This window comes from Amphiura filiformis, chromosome 1, assembly GCF_039555335.1.
Source record: "Amphiura filiformis chromosome 1, Afil_fr2py, whole genome shotgun sequence".
Lineage (NCBI taxonomy): Eukaryota > Metazoa > Echinodermata > Ophiuroidea > Amphilepidida > Amphiuridae > Amphiura > Amphiura filiformis.
In genome coordinates, this window is record NC_092628.1 from 23,565,250 (window position 1) to 23,591,378 (window position 26,129).

General features: G+C 37.3%; 2 protein-coding genes across 2 annotated transcripts; both read left to right on the plus strand.

The window, feature by feature from the left end:
• Positions 1-5,699: 5,699 nt before the first annotated feature.
• On the plus strand, positions 5,700-11,298 carry LOC140172027 (uncharacterized). Its single transcript, XM_072195406.1, has 5 exons — positions 5,700-5,928; positions 6,666-6,755; positions 8,453-8,603; positions 9,074-9,237; positions 10,102-11,298. Exons 1-4 carry the CDS (start codon positions 5,819-5,821, stop codon positions 9,152-9,154), a joined length of 432 nt encoding a protein of 143 aa, XP_072051507.1. The 5' UTR covers positions 5,700-5,818; the 3' UTR covers positions 9,155-9,237; positions 10,102-11,298.
• Positions 11,299-14,099: 2,801 nt separating this feature from the next.
• Positions 14,100-22,544, plus strand: LOC140172122 (glutathione S-transferase theta-3-like). The gene is made up of 5 exons (XM_072195493.1): positions 14,100-14,341; positions 16,921-17,008; positions 19,008-19,158; positions 19,674-19,838; positions 21,303-22,544. The coding sequence occupies exons 1-5, from the start codon at positions 14,230-14,232 to the stop codon at positions 21,453-21,455; spliced, it is 669 nt and encodes a 222-aa protein (XP_072051594.1). The 5' UTR covers positions 14,100-14,229; the 3' UTR covers positions 21,456-22,544.
• Positions 22,545-26,129: the final 3,585 nt, after the last annotated feature.

Sequence of the window (26,129 nt, forward strand, 5' to 3'; positions counted from 1 at the left end):
AAGCACACATTGTGCCTTGCTATGAAGTCCAAAGTCAGGGCTGCTATCAAAAGCACCAGAATTACATTATTGCGGAAAACGGACTTTTTTGCGATGCGAAGAACAAGATTGTGCGCACTTCAATAAAATGTCGGGAATGAGCGTTTTGAGCGTTTCGACAGTATTTTTTGTGGGATATGAGAGCACATCAGACATATTGAATTGCATTCTGAATACGAAGAATGCCTTTCTGATATCAAATAATTTTCATTTTTTGAAATTCACGATATAATACAAATTTTATGACAAATTATTACAATTTTATATTTTCACATTTTTGATATATAATAGTCCTCGAAGTAAATTTTATAAATCTAATGACATATTCTTAATAAAGTGTATGTAGCTGGGAGGAAAAGCCGACGATCAATTGAAAATTTTGAACTTTCATATTGAAGATATGGATTTTTTTCCCCAAAAGACCTAATTTATTTTGATATTTTGGGAAAAAATCCATATCTTCAATACGAAAGGTCAAAATTTTCAATTGATCGTCGGCTTTTCATCCCACCTACATACATTTTAAGTATAAATCATCATATTTATAAAATTTACTTCGAGTACTGTTAAATATCAAAAATATCAATTTTTTATCATTTGCCATAAAATGTGTATTACATTGCGAATGTCAAAAAATCAAAATTATTTGATATCAGAAGGACATTCTTCGTATTAAGAATGCAATTCGATATGTCTGATGTGCTCTAATGTCCCACAATAAATACTGTCCAAACGTTCATACCCCACCCCTTAAGGGGGTCTAATTAAGTTTATTAGTTTCAAAAGCACTGAAAGGGCCTTTCGGACTAATCACCTCCAACAAGGTTGAAGTATTTTGACTCGCATGTCAATTTTTTGGTCTCATACTCCGGTCACTGCATCAAATACTACATTACACAGTAGAAACTCATTAACATGTATTGTTTATTCAACTAATTTGTCAACATTAGCATGTATTCAGTGTTCAATGGATGACTGTTTTTATGAAGAAACTATAGTCAACAGTAGAGTGTTTGTTTATTGAATTAGTTCAAGTGTTTGATGCTTTTGTGTTGAAGGACAAATTAATCAGGGTTGCCAAACCCATGGTTTGGTAGCCCAAATGGGTGACTTTTGAAGATTTTCCTGAGACTTTCGACAATTTCCTGTCCGTTTCCAAAATAATGCAAACCGATAAAGTTTTTAGAATCACAAATTCGCCAAACTCGGTAATTTATGTTCTGACACTGCACTTCAAATTGTGCTGCATCAGGTGAAATTGCACCACAAGTTTCAAAATGGGGTGCACCCCAAGGTAAAAAAAATAACTCTAACATTGAAATTGCACCTGACCGTCTCTATTGTAATTCTAAATGACAATTTCCTCTCACCTCACTAATCACATTAATAGAACATTAAAAAAAAATATATAAAATATCAGTACCGCAAAAGACGGTGACCGCGAAAGACGGGTGACTGCTAGTATTTACAAATTCCCCGTGTACGTGTGACCCCGGTGCTGCGTGCAAAACCACATACCTTTGCAAAATATGATATTTTGCATAGGCAAAATTACATACTTTTCCAAAAGTATGTAGTTTTGCATATGCAAAACTACATACTTCGGCAAAATATGTAGTTTTGCATATGCAAAATATCATACTTTACGGTCACTATGAAAAAATACATGTTTTGCTGGGAAACCCCGTGCAGTTCGTGTTTGTGAATAAGGGCGCATGTCACAATGATTGATAACTTTAAACCTTAAAAGGCAAAATATAGCGGATAGTGTATATAACAAATGAACTTCTGAATGGTGAAATCGGAGTAAGTGGCTGACATCACCTGCTTGGAGGTCAGTGAAATTAGAGTTGTGACTGGGTTGCAGCAAGGGGTGGTTTTATTACCCAATTGGGAATCAACTTCCAGCTGCAAGTCTTATTCTACTTTTGATCTCTGTTCTGACCATGCTCACTATAGTATACTTCCATGATTATATGTGCAAGTGACATAGCATTATGAATTTGTTACAGAGTATGAGTTTTTTTGTACCCAAATATTATTTGTCAAAGGTTATTCAATAGCTTTCAATGAATATACAAAAATATCAACCAACCATCAGCGTAAATCCCCTAACATTTTGATATAAGGGGGATGGTCCAATTGATCCATACAATCATCCCTAATGTTGATGCCTGTATGTTGATTTCTAACTAAACTAACCTCATATTTGGCCATTTTGGACTAAAAAGTGCCAATTTTGGACGCTTCGCGCAAATTTGTTCCACTTCTGCAATAACCATTTAGCTTATTTTTTTCGCACGCATTTGTACCAAAACTGATTTTGTTTCTAAATGGTGCTGGATTTACTATTTTTTCCAACCCTATCCCTCCATGTCAACTGCAACACCACAATACAAATGACCATACTCTCTAAATGTAAAAGAGTGAATTTCCACTCTTTCAAGGAGTTGAATGAAGGACAACCTGTTTTTGAGTAGATAACACTCTAAATTGAAAGAAAGTACATTTTCTTTAGGCAATATTCACTCTTTTCAGAGTATAGGCCTATACTTTTTCAATACTTTTAGAGTGAAATTTTTCCACTCAAAAAAGGGTTGTCCTTCATTTCACTCTCTCACTCTTTCCAATCGGTGTACAATTAGAGACTACGGGTAAGCTTCGGAAAGACCCCTGTTTTTGGATCGCTGAAAGATTCATGATTTTAATAATTCCAGCTCTAAATGACTAATTCCTCACATTTCTGGTTATTTAAAGGCGAATTTAAAGCAGAAAGCAAAGAAAGACCCTTGATTTTAACCGAAAGACCACCTTTTCTGGTACGCCGTCAGCTCCCACAGACTTATTAATGATGTACCCCCGGGCTCAACCTGTTATGAACATTGAACAATGTCATGACCGATTACATACACGCCATTGAACCGTCATGTTTACACTACGTGTAAAATGCTGTGTCATTATTTGTTATCAGTATCATTGTCAAGTTCACTGTTGAGCTCCCACAGACTTATTAATGATGTACCCCCGGGCCCAACCTTTTATGAACATTGAATAATCATCATGACCGATTACATACACGCCATTGAACCGTCATGTTTACACTTAGACTGGCCCCCAGTCTCGGTTCGGTTCCATCTCTGGATAATGTAACAATAAATAATTACGTAATGCCCTATGAAAAAAATGCCAACTCCCCCTTATTTTCTTCAATGCCAAAAACCCATTCCTCTTCATCCACAAATCGACGCCACTAATTACACCCACCACAGTCAACCATGCAGCAATATAGAAATATACTCGTATTATAAGTGAACGCGAAAGTCCATTGAGCGCTGATTCCGAGACTGGTCCAATCTGTTTCAATCCCCAGTTTCAATTCAAATATGGTAGCACAAAGCTATGCCGCGGGATGTGACGCAAGATCGGATGGGACACTTGTCAACAACTGAGAGGTATTGAGCTCAAGTGGCACGCGTCTGATAGACCCATGGTACGCGCAATAATAAAAGGCAACCACTCAACTCGGACTTGGGCCTATTGTCCATATTGCGTACATTATCGCGTGCGGTTTGCAAATGTTTGCACATTATTTAGCTAGGGAAGCCTTTTCAAATATCCCCGCGCTGCCAAGCTGCGTTGATTGGTCGGATACAATATCGTTGTTTAGTCGCTTACACAAACGTTAATGTAGTGAAAACATGGACGTGGTATATAGAAAGATTGCGTGACTCCAAATCCGTAAAAGTGAACTTCCAGCAGTTTGTGGGAGCTGGAAGTCAAATTGCCTACAGACTGGGAGGGTCCGTGTATTGGGTTGATTTTTAATGCTATGTAATCTACATTACCAGTCGTTCTCCACGGACCCGAGGGAGGGTCTAGTTTACACTACGTGTAAAATGCTGTGTCATTATTTGTTATCAGTATCATTGTCAAGTTCACTGTTGAGCTCCCACAGACTTATTAATGATGTACCCCCGGGCCCAACCTTTTATGAACATTGAATAATGGGTTGGTAGAATTTGTGACCCTACTTCTCATACCCGACTTTTCATACCCCACTTGACCCAACTTTTTATCGTTATGATAAATCATTTTAGATATTTCAATGAATACTAAATAAAGTGTAAATGAAGTCTATCGAATTGAAAAGGCTAAATCAGTGTAATTGGTGAAAAATTATGATTTAGAAATTATTATTTATAAACATCGCCCTTCCTCGTGCGCAGCCATAATCTCCAAACCAGTCGTTCATAAGTTACCTTTTCATGAGTATATCTGTCTGTCACATTAAGATCTATGCATGGTGACATTATAAACGTCAATATTGTCATTGCATGTTATTCAGCCCTTTCACTGCTACCAACATTTGAGATTAATTGAGTATTGACTTCAGTGTACCGCTCAGTTGCTCCAAGCAAGTTCAATCAAGTTAGCATATCAAGGCTTAATTGGTCAATGCATTGTGATATAAGCAAACACTTATTGATTGGCTTGAGCAAACTTTATATCCAGGTTTAGGGAGTGTTCAGAACATTGGGGGAGGGGGACTGGGCACCTGGAAATTGGAGTAAAAAAGTTTTGACCCCCCCCCCCCTTCCTTCCTTCCATATACGTGCTTACCTCAACAGTTTGAGTATCAACGCACGGGCTTTACGTACGTGCACAGTTTTCCAGAGAACCTGAAACTTTTTTGACCCCCATCTTTGGACATACACAACCTTTTAGATCAACCCTTTCCAAGAATTTAAAAAACAACTTATGATTTGCGCAGTAACGATCACAATCCCAATTTACATTATAACAAGTATACACTAAGTTTAATGGTTGTACATTTTTTTAAATTTATAGGCCTTTAGGCCTATTTCCTACATTGAAACATGCAAGTTTTATAGGGTGACTTGTTGTATGAAGTTTAATTTCATTGTTTGCATTCTAATATTTTCATGTTTCATTCTTAGAACCAATAATTAAATAAAAAATAACACAAAAAAGGGAAATTGAGGGAAACATCTGGGCACATACTCAAGATTTTTAGTGCTTTAGACTTGTTTATCAGGGGCGTAATTTTTCTTGGTCAGTGGAAAAATATAAATTTCGGGGCAAAGACGAAAAAAATGTCGGTTGCATCATTTTGACCCGGTATTATCAGTGGAATATATACATACTCTTTTCTTATAGAGACTGGATAAATGTAAAGTATTCGAGCTTCCAAAAAGAAATGTTGTATGTTCTTGTTCTTTTGGTATTTTCTTGTTAAAACTTTTTTGACTCCCCTTTTTGAAGACATAAAACTTTTTTGACCCCTCCATTTTGCCACCCCATAGTATTTCTGAACAATCCCTTAGTCCAGGCGATTAGAATTGCACAGGGCTCAAAACTCATCAATACCTATCACAATTTTGTATCTAAATATGGCTGAACGAGGCTTTGAAATTTGAGATGAGAAAATGCTTGAAAACGCTGTTCTTTATCAATAATATTAAGGAAATGTGTATGGTATTTGCTTAATATTTGATTACCAACGGAATAAACTGCGAATATCTAACAAAACTTTAAAAATAAGTCGGGTCAGGTGGGGTATGAAAAGTCGGGTATGAAATGTAGGGTCACAAATTGTACCAACCCTTGAATAATCATCATGACCGATTACATACACGCCATTGAACCGTCATGTTTACACTACGTGTAAAATGCTGTGTCATTATTTGTTATCAGTATCATTGTCAAGTTCACTGTTGAGCGGCCCAGTACTGCCATCGAAAACGCACACAAATTCAACATGGGGCTGGATATTTATTATTTCCCCGTATCTCAACCAAGCAGGTCTGTGGTGATGTTTCTCAAGTTAAACAACATTGAATATAATGATAAACTTGTCAATTTGGGAAAAGATAAGAAAAGGCCGTTGGTCTACGTACTAAATACATTCCTACCCAGCAAACACAAAAACGTTTTAAAATCGTTTTAAATAAGTTATATTTTGCCTTTTGGTTTAGATAAAAACGTTTTAATAACAATAAAATGTCGGGTTATATAAAGGTCATCAAAACGTTTTAAAACGTTTGGTATGAAAACACACTACAACAATATTTTTAAAATGTTTTCAAAATGTTAATGTAAACTATTTTTGTGTCAACGCCCCACACTTTTGCCAGTCAGGGAAAATGCACCAGTCGGGGGGGAATGCACTCTATTTGGGGGATTATTGTGCTAGCATGCATTGTATGTTGAATATGGTGATGGTGAATATGCGTTATTGATTTTCTGATGCAATGTTGAAATGATTGGCAATCTGTTAAAAATTTTAATAAATAAAACTTTAAAAATACATTGCCCCACCTAAAATCATGTAAAATCAGCCGTTTTTGAGCCAAAATTTATTAATTGTGGCTGAACATTTTCAGAAAATATTTTTGAAAAAAATTGTCAGAATTTTTCAGATTTAAAAAACAAAACGAAACAAAACAAACGCCCCTACTTAAACGAAACAAAACAAACGCCCTACTTGAGTCTAGTGTTGAAATAGTATCCTAAAAGTATCAGGAGTGGAAATTAAAATCGTTATAATCTTATCAAAAAAATTGAATATAATTATGTACGTTGTTTGTTTGTTTGTTTGTTTGTTTAGGAGAACATAAAACCCCCGAGTACCTGGCAATGAATCCAAATCATACTGTTCCAGTGATGGATGATGATGGCTTTATCATTTGCCAAAGGTATTACCAGTGTACTTCAGTTATATTTATAAATGCGCTTTTATAAATACGCACGTGATCACCTCCGCGCTGCCATAACAGCTTGTAGATAATAAGTCTCGAAGTGACCTTCTACACTCTGTACATAGCGGGTGGTCTTCCTATACATTTGAATGCAATGGCCGAGATTATGTTGTTTTCCGTCGTCAAATACTTTCTAAATGTTGTTTTTAATAACATATTATAAATTCGTATGTCGTGCCCATGAGTCACGTGCGTATTTATAAAAGCGCATTTATAAATATAACCGAAGCACACTGATAACCGATAACTCACTCACTCACTCACTCACTCACTCACTCACTCACTCACTCACTCACTCACTCACTCACTCACTCACTCACCACTCACTCACTCACTCACTCACCCACCCAGCTACGTAGATAGCGGTTGTGGCGCCCAAGGCTAATAATAATACAATGCCCCCCCCCCAATTATTTTAAACAATTGCGCTCGGAGTGCGTGAAAATTTGAATAGGCCCGACCACTATAATGAACATGATGAAGTTGAATATCGGTCTAACTTGATCTTTCAAATGATTTGTGCTGAATGCGCGCAAAGCACGCGAAAATTTGGACTTTCATTGCTTGGAGGGGGCGCAGAACGGTCAATTCGGCGCACCCCTAACGGTGGAGCCCAGGGTACGTTCCGCCTTGCCACCCCTCCAACACCCAACCCCGGTCGCTACGGCACTGGCCTCACTCCCTCACTCATTTCAAAACTGGACATCCTAAAAACGCTGTCAGGATGGTCATTTCAATCGGCGTGGACGGTCGTGCTAACGCACTCGTAGGTGACTTTCTTGAACACCATGCAAACGATGATATGATTAAGTAAGGAAGTATTGTCGGTATTTCAGTGCCGCCCCTTCATTGACAGCCCGAAAAGGTTGACCCAATTTTTTTCACGGTCGTTTGAAAAAGTGAAGAGAAAAAAAAAAAAAAAAAAAAAATTAAAAACTAAATTTTTATGCTTTTTCAATTTTTTCCGCCCTTTTTTCTTTGGTAATTCGTTTTGCCGCCCCCTTCGCTTTTACCGCCCCTTCTTCATCCGCCGCCCCTTTGTTATTGCCGCCCCCTACTTTGACCCCGGGGGGCTGGCGCCCCAAAGCCCCCCTCCCCCAAATACGCGCATGAACATGAGTAACGGTATCAATTAATACAAAGGAGGTGCCCATCCGGAAAACAATACTGTGCTTTGGTATGTCACTTCATGGCTTCCTAACCTTTATTCCGAAGCTGCGTAAGTTGAGTATGTTCAGTAGCTTCACCGCCCGTAATGCGCCCCTTCGTAATAACCCTCGTTCTTCTTATTCCTAATACCGTAAAAACTTGATAGTTGTGTGCTTACTATCGAGCGCTTTTAAAACATGCAAACATGAAGAGACCCATCCACAAAAGTGTCTAAGGATTTTGAGCAAATCATCGATACACATAGTTATATACGAACAAGTAAACTTGCAAATGTGTGTCTAACCCCATTAGCTCAGTTGGTAAAGCGCCGGACTTTGGTACAATTTCACGTTTTCAAAAGCTCTCGATAGTAAACACATGCTAACTTTTTGGCAACGGGCCAACTCCACTTGATTATTATCATTTATCATGTTTATAAAGATGATATATAAACGTATATTTGCTCTTGTATACTTTACAAACAGTGCTACGATTGCAAAATACCTAGCCAGCAAGTACCAAACAGCAGACCACTGGTACCCATCAGATCTCAAGAAGAGAGCCAAAGTTGACGAGCTGCTGGATTGGCATCATACTAACATCAGGAAACATGGCGTGGGAGTGTTCTTCAACATTGTAAGCAGCATTTTTTTTAAATATCTCGTTGAATGTTGTTATTCGGGGGAGGGGGAGGCTTGAATTCTGGCCGTGTACCCCCGGGCGTGTACCCCTGTTCGATCCAAAAAAGTGAGACTAGCACCTGATTTACCAACACCCCCGTCAGGAAACATGGCGTGGGAGTCTTCATAAACGTTGTAAGTACCACTGTGTTCTCATCTCATTGAATGTTGTTATTTCCAGTATTTTAAGTAATTGTTTAATCAGGCGTTTCACAAGCGAGTCACAGCACTTGAACAGGAATAGTTGAAACACACCAAAGTAATTCACACGCAACAATGCGTGCGTCTTGATTGGCAGTTTAGAGCAGAAATAATAAAACGACAGCAATGCTAATTTTTCCTTATGTGCATATTCACTATTCTCTGTATTTTAAAATGTTTATTTGATCACTTGACAGTTTGTTTTTCGTTTGTTTGCAATTACAGAAACTGGGACCATTGCGTGGGATGCCCGCATTGACCCCTGCACAAAAGACGAAAAATACAAGGAGCTTGATGGGTCGCTGACATTTATAGAATGCGTTTTAAAGGATCACAAATTTCTTTGCGGAGATGAAATCACCCTTGCTGATTTGTTCATCGCTAATGAGGTAATTTTGAATACTACTCTCTACTATAAAAGAGCGAAAATGTAGCTCGGAACTTGGGAGTGATTTCATTTTCACTCTATTCGAGGAGTTATTCGTTCTTTTAGTGTGATAAATCCTCTACTCTGTCAATCTAGATTCACTCCTGACAGAGTGATCGCAAATTACCGCTTGATGTTAGAGTAAAATAACTTTCACTCTTTGTGGAGTGATTTCTAGCCCGGTTTCGGCACTCAGTATATCAGCGGGTACATGGAGGTATTTGCAGATAATGAAACGCGATTCGCGATATTCATTAAAAAAGGGTAATTTTTCATACATTTTGAAAAAAAGTGCTTTTTATTCACCAATCACATAAATTATTGTACTTTCATTATTCAATTCATTAATAAATGGAGCACATTACATTAGATCGCGTTATACGATGCATACAACCGCTGGTGCCGCGCCGTGCATTAATTTATGCGTTTCCATCAAATAGGGGTAGCCTATATTAGAAATTTTGTTCGCGTTTTACCGCAATAAACCGCACACTGGCCAATATCTTCAGTTCTCCTCCCACCACCGATTGCATCAAAAGCTGGGAGTTGTTAGAACGTTGTTAGACAGGAGTGACGCGTTAGCTAAAGAGTGAATTTGCTAGCTTTTTTTGGAGAGTGAATTTCACTCTAAAAAGAGTTTGAGCTGCTTTTACTCTTTTACATTCAGAGAGTATCTTGGTGATTTCAATGAACAATAACAACAGATTTTATATGCTTTTGTTATTCTTGATAAAGCTTGCGAAAAGAGAAATTCCCTACTAGTCACGAGATAGAACATAATGCATAATGATTTTGCTTAATTAAACTCTCTTTTGTGTTAACATAGGTACTTCAACCAACGAAGTGTGAGCGAGACATTTACGAAAAGCATCCAAAGGTTAAGGCTTGGATGGACCGTGTACAGGAGCGATTGAATCCTGTATGGGACGAGATGGTTGGCGTAGTTGACCAAATACTTAGTGGCTTGGCTAGCGGATAGTTGACAAAATATGGATTCCTTAAGAGGGATTGGTGAAAACTATTCAACTGCTGCGATTTGTTATCATCAACGCGAGGGATATTTTCAACAAATAATTGCGTTTAATTATGTACACCTTAATTTGTTTGTCTTCCGATTAGTTAAATATACCTATATACTATGCAAGGCATGAACATTGGAAGAGTATAGACCATTCCTATAATTGGCACTTTCCTGCCGTTGATATCACATGATGCACATGATTATAAAATAACGACAGCGAGGCCGACAAGAAGGGTAAAGACACTTGTTTTTATTAGCTTATCATGTAATATCAGCGGTTTCAAGCCTTACAACACGCAACAGCCAGTCCATCACTCTTTAAGGGTCAATTATGTTTTTCTTCTTTATTTTGGCTTCACGTAGAAACGAGACGTTTCAGAGGACATGAAGCATAATGGTTGTTTACTAAAGTTTCCCTGCTTATCCTCACTTTTGCTATAACCACATGATATCGAATCGATGTTTGCATCATCAACGTCAGGAAAGTTACAATTTATAGGAATGGTCTATGGGCTATGCTAGTGTAGGGATAATTAAAGTAAAACAGAATTTGAAACCTTCAGTTGGTCGGGGAGAGGGGAGCTCCCAAGTCTCAACCGAATATATTTTCAGTTCTTTTTTAACCCCTATTATGACTATCCTTACATCACACCAGATAACAATAGGAAATGTTGCATTTGGTGTCGGTTTATCATATTTATTGTTGTCTAATGACAAGCATACGTTCAAAGTCAGGGCTGCTATCAAAAGCACCAGAATCGTGGAAGTCAAATCCACCGTTTGTTCAAACAGTTTGAACCACATCAGAGTCATCACTCTTTCTAATCTTTAAATTTGAGCACAAGAAAATGCCAACCCGGTTAGTCTCTTTGATTTAAGGTAGACGAGGTATTGTTGGTCGAAGCAGTAAAAAAATAGATTTTCATTGTCTAAATCAATTATTAAAAAATAACACTTTTATGTTTTGCAAAAGTTCATTCTGCAAATCATGTACTTCGAAAACTTGCTTGACTTATTGTTGTTAATGGGTTATGTACATTTTACAAAAGTGCTGTTGTTTTTCAGTCCTCTTTACAATATAACTCACAGGACCTGCAAAAGGTTATATGACTGTGATATTTGAATTAACACTTGCTATGCATTTTTTTCCCAAAGCTCACTACCATTTGCAAGATGCTGTGAACTACCAAATCGCAACAGTTTAAAATAGTTGCTAAACTTAATACCAAAATTAACCAAAATCAAATTTCATGGGCCTGAGATATGGGACATTCAAAACTGCAAAATATGACAGATAATCTGAACATACTTTGTAGTCTTTCTGTCGCATTGAAAATGTTGTGACCTTGAGTCTACAATCCTTGCCAGATGCAGATGAACATGAATTGTGATGGGAACTCGGTCACTAATGAGCTTAGACCATCTAGCATTTTTACCAATTTTTACATAACCACAATCCAATGTTGTGAATGCAAATGGCCAACTCTTCATATCCGAACCGACATTCTTACTAACCAGCTTGTTCAACTACTAAACAACATAAAAAGTAATGTACTCTATTAACGGGGCCGTTGGAACTCGTAAAGCAACATTTACATTAAAGGGGCATTTCGTGATCCACAGCCTCATCCCCCCACTTTTCTCAAAAAAAGTTGAGATTTTTATATCACTGGAATACTCTGGTTACATAATGCTTATGTACAAAATATTTCTTGCAAATTAATTCGTTTAGCAAAGATATCGCGAAATTTGAATTTCGTTCTGGTGCACCAGAACGAAATTACAACGTATTGTCTATGGAGCAGTGTAATACACATAATCATGCATAACTCGCAAACGCAAAATCGGAATCAACTGAAATTTTGGGAATATGCGTTTTTTTTTTTTTTTTACTGAAAAATGTCATAAAAAGAGGATGCTAGGATCACGAAATACTCCTTTAACATTTTGAACAGGCCATAGGCCAATCTGCTTGTAATTTGAAAGTAACTGTCTAATCAGCGTGTTTATAGTGGGAGCAGATGTGCTGTACATTGTGGTATAATTTCTGCCTGATCAGAAATTATCCGGATACTTGCCCACTATATACAAATACTAGCAGTATATGTATGTACGGTACGTCGATATCCTTCTCAACCGAAGGATATTGTCGCGAGATATTACTAGCACTAGAAACACACCAGTATAAATTACCGGAAGTAGGAGCTTCTTCATGATGCATAGAATACGCCTCCTAAACCACATAAATTTTAGCACGATTGGGTATCACGAATCGTTATATATGATGTGCAGTTAATATTCATAATATATTCTTTTTACATAGGATGCTTCAGTTTTAACACAAAAAATATTTCATTGAAAACCCTCCCACTCGGAGATGTCAAAAAGGTAACCACGCTTCCCTAGAATGTGCAATAAATTAGCATTAAAATTGTTCTTATTTTAGCAGCATTATAGAAACTCTGGCGTACGGTGAGTACTGCTGTAAAGTGGTCTGTAATACTCCACCCATTCCTGTACATGTATCTCATAGTCAATTTCGAATAGTAGGGTATTTACCTCTGACTGACTGTGCCAATGTGTCCCGGCCGGAGCTGTTTGGATATATGTACAGACATTGCCGAGCACAACGGTAGCATATATGGATGTGAACTCATTGTGATATTCAATACATAGCGGCGAGGGGTGTTCACATTTAAGCGCTATATAATTTGTGTATTCGTATTTGTTTGATATGAGAACAATTTACAGAGATATATTCAAAAAGCCAATTAACAAAGAATAAAACAACCCACACATATTTCAAAACCTTATACTTTATAAACTTAACCATAAAAATTCAACACGGGATATTTGAAAAAATGAAATACAAAAACTGACCTTGTACATTGGTTTTTAGTTTTACCTACTTAGCTACCTCCACGGGGGCCGTGAGGGGGGGGGGCACCCCAACCATCAGCGTAAATCCCCTAATATTTTGATATGAGGGGGATGGTCCAATTGGTCCATACAATCATCCCTAATGTTGACGCCTGTATGTTGATTTCTAACCAAATTAACCTCATATTTGGCCATTTTAGCCTAAAAATTGCCAATTTTGGACGCATCGCGCAAATTTGTTCAAATTTTGCAATATATTAAACCATTTAGCTTAATTTTTTCGCACGCATTTGTACCAAAAACTGGTTTTGTTTCAAAATGGTGCTGGATTCACTATTTTTTTTCCAACCCTATCCCTCCCTCTATGTCAATTGCAACACAATACAAATGACACACTCTCTAAATGTAAAAGAGTGAATTTCCACTCTTTCAAGGAGTTGAATGAAGGACAACACGTTTTTGATGGATAAAACTCTAAATTGAAAGAAAGTATATTTTCTTTAGGCAATATTCACTCTTTACAGAGTATAGGACTATACTTTTTCAATACTTTTAGAGTGAAATTTTTCCACTCAAAAAGGGGCTGTCATCCATCAGCTGATCCATTTCACTCTCTCACTCTTTTCTTCCACTCTTTCTACTCGGTGTACAATTAGAGAAGCTCAGAGACTACGTGTAAGCTCCAGAAAGACCCCTGTTTTTGGATCGCTGAAAGATTCATGATTTTAATAATTCCAGCTCTAAATTACTAATTCCTCACATTTCTGGTTATTTAAAGGCGAATTTAAAGCAGAAAGCCTAGAAAGACCCTTGATTTTGACCGAAAAACCACCTTTTCTGGTACGCCGTCAGCTCCCACAGACTTATTAATGATGTACCCCCGGGCCCAACCTTTTATGAACATTGAACAATGTCATGACCGAATTACATACACGCCATTGAACCGTCATGTTTACGCTACGTGTAAACTGCTCTACGTGTCATTATTTGTTATCAGTCAAGTTCACTGTTATTGAGCCAAGTACTGCCGTCTGAAACGTATACAACTTCAAAATGGGGCTAGACATTTATTATTTCCCCGCATCTCAACCAAGCAGGTCTGTGGTGATGTTTCTGAAGTTAAACAAGATTGAATATAATGACAAACTTGTCAATTTTATAACAGGTAAGAAAATGCCGTTGGCTTATATGTACTGAGTATATAGGCCTACATGTAGTTAAATTTAAATGTGATCATCTTTTCAGAAATTCCTGTGGGGGTGGGGAGACACTCAAGTTTGATGGTGTAGGACTACACATACGTGACAAATTGATTAAAATACACCAAAGGGAGGGGCTGGTGTGCTTTTGTCAGTCAATCGAGGAAAATGCACCAGTCGGGGAAATACACCCTGAGTGTGCGTTGCATGTACATGAAGGCCTATGTTGAATGACAGTACGTGTCCGTGGGGGGGGGGGGGCTTTGGGAGCTGAAGCCCCTGCACTTTGTTAAAAATCATATAAAATTAGCCGTTTAGCCGGGGGGGGGATAATGGTGCCTCGTACAAGTTATGGGGTGGGGTGGGAGCAATGGTACTTTTCCATAGTACCAAAATTATTGGGACACAGCGTCCACAGTAGGTAAATATTTGTTTTTTCTCAGCATGAATCATGACTACCATAGCAATAGGATAAAAAAGCCTTTTGAATATATCGCACTAGGCCTACACTGGTACGTTCACGTGGTACCTCTGCATTGAACCATATCATGCTGATCATTCGTATCTTTGAAAAGAGCGGTATTGTATTCAATCTATGATTGCAGACATACACAGGTGATGAGTGCAACCTGCTTGTAGTGTAGCGCGATATATTCAAAAATAATTTTACCCTATTGCTATGGTAGTTAATCCGATTATTACATCACTTCGACAGCGAATAGTGTTTCACTATATGCTCCATTGTACTATAGAATTGTTAACCTTGTGATTTAAATATATTCTATAGATGAGTTGATTTATCAACAAGGGACTGGTATATCGATAAGCTTGAGTGAACCCCATGCAACCATTACACTGTTCAAAAGCCTTATTGTGATGTGTTTTAAAACACGAGCCCTGAACAAAATATGCGCGCGCATACTGCCAGGCAAAAAACAATGGAAATTGTGATTATGCGTGCGCATACTGCCAGGCATTGACGTCATATCATTCATATGGTGGTGTCGAATCCTTTTGAAATTGATGCTTAGATTTGAAATTGCATTTTTGCTTTCCGATTGCTTGCACTGATATATGTGTTGAAAGAATATGATAACCGTTACTCTGCGTATTGAATTTCCCGCCTGCGTCTTGAAACGTTAAACAGGGTAATGAGTTGCGCAGATCGTGATTTCAGCAACGAAGCATGTGTACTGATGTATATATCGTACAGGTGGTTTTCGTACAGGTGGTGTTTGTACAAGTACAGGTGGTGTGTTATACTTTGCCTGGAGTGCTCGGCCTTTTATCTCGAAACTATTAAATCACGGCGGATCAAAATCACCAGGCTGTGCTGTTGGACAACTAGTGGATTCACCCTGCTTTATGGCAATTTCTGACACGAAGATATAGGGATGATGACGCTGTGTAATAGTATCGGAATAGACTCCGCTTCAGTTATCGAAATGATATCTGTCAGCTTACTAGCGGAATTATTGCATCGGGATATGTTAAAACCTACTCCTCCTACATCATGTCACATGACTTTAAGGGGGCACATCACCATTACGCTTCCCATTGAAATACGTGCAAAAAAGCCTCTCGGAAATCTCTTCCAATTATTTCCCTGCAATAGATAGAGCAATGAAACTGGGCATGGTTATGGGATGATCCTTAAGCTTTAATATATTTTCTTTTGCACATAGATCGCCAATGTAAGTTTTTTTGCAAATTTGACATTTTTACCCCATCCCGTGATTTCAAAGCAGTTGAAAGCTCAATTCTTGGGATTTTACATCGATACATGATATGCACGATTAGTCCGCCAAAACACATTTAAAATAATTTTTTCTGCACGTAATTTCATCAAAACCGTTTCAGCTTTAGAATGTCATCAAACAAACGTATCTCAGACACATTATTTGCTGAAAAATGTAACAAAAAGCTCAATTTCCACGTCTTATGAGGACTACACATTTGGCCGCGGAATCTTATGGTGGTGTGCTCCATTAAATGTGAATATCATGGACAAAAAAGATAACAGACCGCGTACAAGCAGTCAAAGTCTCAGCATCACGTGATAATGAGAGACGACAGGCAAAACTGCTACGCACTCATCGCGTATTTTTACGGTCTGTCGCATAATCGCGAAGGCACACAACGCGCTCTATTGCGTATACGTGAAGGCACTCAACGCTGGCGTGATTGTTAGACACGGCACGCTCGAACAATCGGCCCTTACGAATATGCGAGAATTCACAGCATACAATACACGGAGACTTTGACTGTTGCATGGTTTATTAGTCTGTCACTGAATGATACATTTTATTATGGGACGGTCGGTATTATCTGGTTGAAACAAACGCTTTTGCAGACAATTTATTATGGCCCTATATACTTTGTCATGTTTGTGGTTTTGATATGACAAAAAACAAATGGATCCGTGTTTTTCAATTGTACTAGTTTCTTTGTAGATTAGATTAAAACCGTTATAATCTTATCAACATCTTTGAATATATTTACGCCAAAGTCATAGTTTAGATTGTTTGTTTGTTTGTTTGTATAGGAGAACAAAATACCCCCGAGTACCTGGCAATGAATCCAAATCATGCTGTTCCAGTGATGGATGATGATGGCTTTGTCATTTGCCAAAGGTAAATAACCTGTAGCTCACTCACTCACTCACCTTGTGATTGGTCGCCTAGATCTCGGTATGGTTTAAATCCTCCGGGTACCTGTCATTACCATTAATAACTACATGGTACACAAGTATGTGGCTTACCCCGCCTTTGTGTTGTGTAATTGCATGAACGCGTCAGTAAAGTGCACGCGTCTTCTATTTGCTTGCGGTTAAATTTGATTGATAAACAAGTATCATTGACAGTGTGAGTGTTAGGGACTTTGCCCGTTCAAAATCCCGTCTAAAATTAAAAGTCCATAGTCTATTTTTAACCTGGAATTTCGCGATAAATAAACTGGCAGATTCTAAAATCAGAATTGTTTAGTATTGAAGTGCCAATACATTATGATAAATTGCATTCAATAATAAAAGCCACTTTACTTTTACTGTCACTAATATAATTATATTAACTTTTTCATAACAATTTTATACTAGTATTTTGATGTATTAAATATCAGTATAATTTCGAGTTCAACTGAATGCTTTTTCATCATGATTAACATGCTTTTATTTATCAAAAATAGACTATGGCATAGTCTACCGCAAAAGGGAGTTATTCTGAATTGTGCAAAACTTAAGGATAACCCTAATATGTACCCTAACCCTATCCTGTACCTTAACCAATACCCTAACCTGTACCACAATGCAAATTTTCTAAATGACGCCCCATTACTGGTCGATCTCGATAGGATTTCAGTCATAGGCACGTTAATACAGCTACCCAACAGGGCCGGGGTTTAGTCTGCGGTCGAAGGAGGTAGACAAATTCGGCAGGCGATCATGCTTGAGGCTTATGTTTAAAACAGGCACTGTCATTGATTGGTTATGGTTAGTTTAGGGTAAGGATTAGGGTTATGAATAGGCTTATGGTTAGGGTTATAGAGGATTAGCTTACACAAAATAGTTATAACATGAAGGTTGGACCCCCAGTAGCTTGATGAATCAAAAGCTAGCTAGAGAGGGCTCAAACAAGATCAAAACGCTCATCAGAAAAGTTTCTAAGTATTAAGAACTGAAATCCTATCGTGATCGACCACTTAATGCCTTCAGAATAACGCCCGTTTTCTCAATTTTTTAATAAAACCCCTTCGGAATAAAGGGCCGAACGAACAGCCTTATGAGTTACCATTTATAAATTTCAATTTGTAAGCGCTCTTTAGCAAATCATTCATTAGTTCATTGAATTTACAACAATAGTAAATAGTTATTTTTTTGCACAAGCTTTGCAATTTAAAGAGAATTGGCCATTGCTCATTCTAGTGACGCTAGTAGATGGACAATATAAGTGTGCTTTTTCATTTAATGACATACAATTTGACAAATATTGTAAGGAAAACTTTAGGTTTTGACTTTTAAAACCTACATGTTGGTCAAAAAATGTGCTTGGATAGGTAGTTTCAACAGATTTACCACATTCGCCTTGCTATAACATTGAATTGCGTTATCTGTTGACCTTTGGACGAAAATTATCTTTAGGGGGGAGTGTTAGCTTTCGTTTGATATAAAAAAAATTCTGATTGGATAAAGGGAACACTTGAGGTTTCGACAAAAACCAACTACGGAGGCCCATTTTCCACCTAGAAGCTCCACAGCTCATATGATGCTATGCACTCAACCGTGTAGTGTAATCAAAGACTGTGATGGAGACAATTCACTGCTTGCTGTTCTCTGCTTGGGAGCTCTTGGACGAAAATGTGTGCTCAGGTGTATCGAGGTGGAAACTGTGCGTAGTTTATAAGAGAATCGTTTTTGTATAGAAACCTTTCCATATGATGTTCTTAAAGCTGATATATATATAAACATCTACATAAAGTTGTGTTTCTTCTTTCATTAAATAGAGTGCTCGATCCTGTGAAGGAGAGCGTGTACATAACATTAAAAAAACAAATTTACTCCATTTTCAAATGGAGTAAATTTGTTTCTTTAATGTTATATATAAACATCTATATATTTTGCTTTTGACTTTAAAACAGTGTTGCAATTGTGAAATACCTAGCCAGCAAGTACCAAACAGCAGATCACTGGTACCCATCAGATCTCAAGAAGAGAGCCAAAGTTGACGAGCTGCTGGATTGGCAACATACTAATATCAGGAAACATGGCATCGGAGTCTTCTTCTACATTGTAGGCAATATTTTCATTTCGTTGAATATTGTTATTTCCAATTATTAGGATTATTTGAAGTAGTTATGGCCTCAACGTCAGTATCGTGTGCGTCTTGCTCGGACGTCGCGGATCAAGTCTTTTTGCGTAAACGCACCATAGTCCGAGAGTCACAAATAGTTGAAACGCATAATATATATGTAAATCAAACGATTTAAGCACCAGTAAACCCATTGAATCGTATTCTGAGGACAGAAATCCCTTTCAATCAAAAGCTTATTAATTTAACGTTGCAAATCGTACTTTTTCTCTCAGACACACCCAACGCCTAGATGAGAATAATACATGGTGAAGATTCTTATTTTCCCTTATGCATATTCATTAATCTCTGTATTTTGAACACTTGTTTGTGTGTTTGTTCGTTTGCCACTACAGAAACTGGGGCATCACATATGTGCGTATTAATTACTCTCTGTATTTTAATTTGTTTATTTACTCATGTGCTTGCTTGTCTGTTTGTTCGTTTGCCACTACAGAAACTGGGGCATTTTTTTGGGTTGCCCGCATTGACCCCTGAACAAATAGACGAAAGATACAAGGAGCTTGATGGGTCGATGACGTTGATAGAATGTTTCTTAAAGGATCAAAAATATCTTTGCGGAGATGAAATCACCCTTGCTGATTTATTCATTGCTAATGAGGTAATTTTGATTATTATCACTATCTTGATGATTGCAAATTTGCAATGAACAATATGAACAGTTTTAATATGTGACCCGGCAGCACAAATGAGCCGTAAATTCCCTAAATTGTATTCTGAGTTACGGTGTAAAATGTGTACGAAGGTCGTATTCATCGGTAACTTAAGCTGGCCCGACATCTGTCTCAGTTTCAAAAACTAATCAATAATCCTATTGTTGAAGTGGATAATAAGCTTCTACCTTAGATGGCTATAGAACTTTTAATAGCTCTGGTCTTTGTTTGCTTTTGCTAAATCCTGTTCAAGTGGGGGGTTACCAGGCATTGTATTTTGTACAGGTATGCATAACCAACAATTAACAATGAGAGAACTTTCTTAAACCTCGTTGACTTGGGGATGATTTGAAATGACCGCCAAATTTATTGCCAGCAATGTGGAAAAAGAGACACATGTAAAAACGTAAAAGCTATAATTTTGTTGAAGGAGCAAAGTTTAACAAACCATAACCCCGCTTCTGGATATCGTTTGAAGTCAAATGATATACCATTTTTAAGTTTATGATGTTTATTTTTAAACACGAAATAAAACAAAATTGACCGGGGAGGAATTTACGGCTCATTCGCCGTGAATGGTCACATATGTTTTCTTTTCATTCTTGATCCTTTAGTGCTACACTGATAAAGCTTGCAAAGGAGAAATTCCTTACTAGTTACGAGAACATAATACATAATTTAGAAGAATTTTTTGACTTCAACACTACTTAAAATTTGATCGCTTACCGGGAGCGCTTTCACAGTACCAACTGCGTCCTCAGCCGGATGTTATGGCTCTGATGGTTTATGGCTTGTTGACAACCTTCGATGACGTCACACTATTAGAAGATGACGTCAAAGGTGTTGTCATCGTCCCCCTGGGGGTCTTGGGTATGAGTAGGTTGTCCCAAACTGGATCTAAATCCAGTCCAGTGTCTCTGTTCAAGTTGGGTCCTTTTTTTTTTTTTTTATGGCTTCTAGGACCCTTCTGGAAAATTCTTTGGGTTCTTTTTCCAGCACATTTACGTTTTCCCAGTCTATTTGATGGGTGTTTTTGCTCCTGGAAATATGCTCATGTACAGCAGATTTGGAACCGGCAGCCTTTGATTTATGTTCAGATAGCCGTTTTTCCAACTTTCTACCTGTTTCACCAATGTACATAGCATCACAGTCTGAACAGGAGATTTCGTAGACGGTCCCTGACTGTTTTAATGGAAGGTTGTCAACAAGCCATAAACCATCAGAGCCATAACATCCGGCTGAGGACGCAGTTGGTACTGTGAAAGCGCTCCCGGTAAGCGATCAAATTTTAAGTAGTGTTGAAGTCAAAAAATTCTTCTAATTTAAATTATACCACTACGTATGAATTTACAATTTTATATAATACATAATGATTTTGCTTATTTAAACTCTTTTTTGTGTTTATATCTCAGGTACTTCAGCCAACGAAGTGTGAGCGAGACATTTACGAAAAGCATCCAAAGGTCAAGGCGTGGATAGACCGTGTACGGGAGCGATTGAATCCTGTATGGGACGAGATGGATGGCGTATTTGACCAAATACTAAGTGGCTTGGCTAGCAGATAGTATACAAAATATGAATTCCCCAAAAGGGATTGGTGAAAACTACATTACCCTGCTGCGATTTGTTCCCATATCAATCCGAGGGATATTCTCACCATGTCCCAACCCAGTAAACACAAAACATTTTCGACATCATTCGCAAAAGGTTATAAAAGGTTGTCAGAAAACGTTTAATAAAGGGTATATATTAAGAGTATAAAACGTTTTCATAACTTTAAAAAACATTTTTGATAATCTACTGCTCAGCGAACAAAAATGTTTTACAGAAAACGTTCAAATGTCGGGTTATATGAAGGGTATAAAAACGTTTTAATAACATTCTGAAAACATTCTTGAAAACTTGATACAAAAACATTCTAAACAGAATGTTATTTTGGGGTTGAAAAAATATTTTGCGAAAAATGTTTGCCCAAAATATTTTCAATAACGTTTTAGAAACGTTTTCATGACCTTTATATAACCCGACATTTAAATGTTATTAAAGGTTTTGAAAATAACATCTTAAGAACATTTGCTGGGTGAAAATATTTAAACATGATGTTATTTAAGTGTTGAAAAAATATTAGGCAAAATATGTTTGCAAAAATAGTTTACCAATGGCATTTTGAAAACATTTAAAAAATATTGTTGTAGTGTGTTTTCATACAAAACGTTTTAAAACGTTTTCATGACCTTTATATAACCCGACATTTTAATGTTATTAAAACGTTTTTACCAAGACCAAAAGCCAAAATATAACTTATTTAAAACGTTTTTAAAACGTTTTTGTGTTTGCTGGGAATGCACCTTATTACTTCATTTGTCTTCCAATTGGTTAAACATTTTAAATAAGTATAATATCTATAAGCATGAAGTGGACATTAGAGGATTATAGACCATTCCTATATTTGGTACTTTCCTGGTGTTGACGGGGTGAACATACTCGTAGATATGAAATGATTATAAAATAACAAAAGCGAGGACAGGAAGTGTAAATAAACCTGTTGTTATTAGTAGACATATCACCCCAAAAATAAGCGCAGCAGAAACACGTTATTTAATGTTTCTACATGAATGAGCTTTATTAAAGTATCAAAAATAAAAAAACCGGAATTGAAATCGGTCAATGCATTGTGATGTAGTGTCAATTTTAAGATGCTCATAAATGGAATTAAAACCTGCCACAAATGGCTATAATGACAAAATTGGCACATTTCGAGATTTTGAAGGTTTATTTGGACCCTTGCTTGAAAAAGCATCGTTAATTTAAGTATCACAGGTTAAATGCCTATCTTTCCGTACATCGTTAAAGAAAACAAAATTTAAAGATCTATCATTGAATAATTGTAATAAATTAACCAAATATACTATTTTAGCTATTTCGGCCAATCTGCTGACAAATTAAAGGTGAAAAAATGACTAAGTTCAGCTAATTAATATGCAAAATTGATGCCAATAGAAAACCGTACATGATATCAGGGTGCGGTTTTTTTGTGCACACATATGTATACAAAGTTATTTCAATTGATAACAAAAAATACACAAAAAGTAATTAATTATGCAAATTAGCTAATTACAGCTACTTATGTATTCATGATATTATTATGTAAATTAGGCATGAGTAAGTTTGGGTTATTTTTTCAATATTTAATGAAAGTCTATTCATTCACCATAAATTTGTCAAGTATGAACCTGTTATGATGTTGAATAAAGAAACTGCAGTTAATTACTTAAATATAATGCAAAAAATACAAAGTTTGACATTTTGACGATGTCTGGAATAGAATTTTCATTTTTTTTCTGTAAAATCCGAAAAGTAAAAATAAAAATTCATTTGCAATGAGACTTTAAATTAACATTTTGTTATCTGGATTAACATGGGAAGACAAATGGTAAAAGGAACAGCCATTCTACTGTATCGCGTATACAAAAATAGTATGGCCTTGGACACACACAATGGCTTAGAGCTATTGTGGTTTGGAAAATTACTCCCTAAAAAATTCTTTGATAATGTTTTGTTTTTAATTAGTTTTACTCAAGGCAAGGCAAGTGTTTCATTCGTTGTCGACGGAAATAATTTACATGCTAAGAAAGATTAATATTTCAGCTAAATGGTGGTAGGATAAATGAAGCATATGAGGAAATTCATTTTTTGACATAGATGTTTTCTAAAATTGGTCAATTTTGAAGCGCGCGCTTTTCAATTCACTGTTATGCTTGCATGCACAGTGTGGCAGAATTATTGTGCAGCCACTGCACATTTTGCCCCCCAATTGCCACCCCCCATTGCCCTGTGCATCTTCCTTTTAAGCCCCCAAACACCATGTTTTTGGCCAAAACAGAATAAAATGGAAATTTTTGCGCGCTTCAAAATTCACCTTCATTTTGACCTAAAATAGTCTCAAATTTGAAGTTTTTTCGCACGTTTCGCGCGCACATGTCCTAGCTAAATCTTTGTTTATCTCTCTCTTTAAATTGTAATACTCTCGTCGACACCTTTGATCTATACCTAAACTAAAACTTGGCCACTTAAGTGCATATGCCTTCCTCACGGTGAGTTGGGGGCCTCCAAATTTTGACCTAGCCCAGGGCCCCCAGAAAGGTAAATCCGGCCCTGCACATCAGACACATCAATCAAATAATTTTGATTTTTTTTTTAATTCGCGATATAATACAAATTTATGGCAAATTATTAAAAGTTAATATTTCTTACATTTTTGTTATATATAACAGTCCTCGAAGTAAACTTAATAAATCTAATGACATGTACTGTAAGTGTATGTAGCTGGGTGTTTTGGAGAAAAATGTATATCTTCAATACGGATGATCAAACTTTTCATCCCGGCTACATACAGTTTAAGTACATATCATTAGATTTGTAAAGTTTATTTCAGAGTCGATGACTGTTAAATATAAAAATATCAATAATAATTTGCCATAAATTTGTATTATATCGCGAATTAAAAAAGCAACGCCTAGACGTTGATCCACAAGCTTCAGCACACTTTACAGGTTGTCGCTGACTACTACGGCCTCACAACATTCCATAAACCATTTATAGGTCTGTCACACTACGACGGACTGCATCACCGAATACAAAAATATTTTATTCGGTGGAAAAATCACCAGTCCGGCAGAAGATTCGGTGGGATTTTGGGTCCGATTCCCGTTCGTCTCTCTATGCGTTGTGGCCGCTAATAATCCTGCAGGCGTCTTATATCTGATCGTTCAATGTCCGACAAATGACCGGATTTGGGGGTCCGATTCCCGTTCGTTTCTCTATGCGTTGTGGCCGCTAATAATCCTGCAGGCGTCTTATATTCGATCGTTCAACTTCCGACAAATGACCGGATTTGGGGGTCAACGTCCGACAAATGACCGGATTTGGGGGTCCGATTCCTGTTCGTCTCTCTATGCGTTGTGGCCGCTAATAATCCTGCAGGCGTTTTATATTCAGTCGTTCAACGTCCGACAAATGACCGGCGAATCCGTCGCATGTGGCACCAACAGGGACGTCCACCCTATCAGAAAAGTGGGGGAGGAGAGGGTGTTTGAGAGGGTTTTGACCCTTAGAGGCAGTGACGTAGCAAGCACTTTTTCAGAAGGTGAACAAAGTGGGGAAAGACAACTTTTAAGGGGGGAACTTTGACGAAAATACATTTTAGCACTATTATTTGGTACTATTTTATTTTGACTAAACAGCCGCAAATTGGTGAAACGAAAGCCTAATTGAAGCCATTGAAAAGTGTTCACCATTATTGTATAATATAAACAATTGTTTTAAAAATAACACGTGGATGTCCATAGCAGAAGCAAAAAGGACGACTTGTCCATTTTTCAAAATGAAGGTCCAATTGAAGCCATTTGCATGGGGCCTTTGGGCCTATTTACATTATTAGGCCTAGGCCTATTGTGTAAAAATTTAGTTTTAAAAATGGAAAATTGTTTTTGGTGCATCATTTTTACACTATTATTGCCTTAAACAAAAAACAAAGAACGCCCGAACTGAATTAAAAATGAGCTGAGCAAAATTTAAAATGTTACACTGATCCACTGAAGACTTCAGACTCGTAATTTCAGGTAAAGCATGCATGGATTGATATGTTAAAGTCAGTAATAGACCTAAGTCCGTCTTAAATACTGACTTTGGTAACAAAATGTCACGGGCCCTACATATCGACGGGCCGGCAGTAATTTTCACAGGCTTTTGGGCCAAGGAACCACATTAATTTTAAGCACTGCCTATAATAATCACAGGCCTATACTTAGGCTTACTACTATCCTGGGCCTACTCAATAACGTACAATTTAACCTTTTCCGTGTTTTCTCTTCTTTTTTCTTTCTTGTCAATCACTAAAACTGGTAGGAATTTGATATCGCGTCCTCTACCCTTCAGAAAGTGCTCCTCCTCAATACTACTTACATGAATAGGCCTACTAAATTACGTGCAATTTAACTTTTTCTCTTCTCTTCTCTCTTCAATTTTTCTCACTTTCTTTTCTTTTTTCTCTCCTTTCCCCCTTTTTCTACCTGTCAGTCACTAAAGTACTGGGGGAAATATGATATTGCGTCACACACCCTTCAGAAAGTTCCCCCCATGATCGATGCACATGTTCGCCATAGGCCTACGTCCGGCACAAGCGCCTGCGAAACCTTGCAAACACCTGCGGTATATAAACGAAAGAATAACGAACAAAC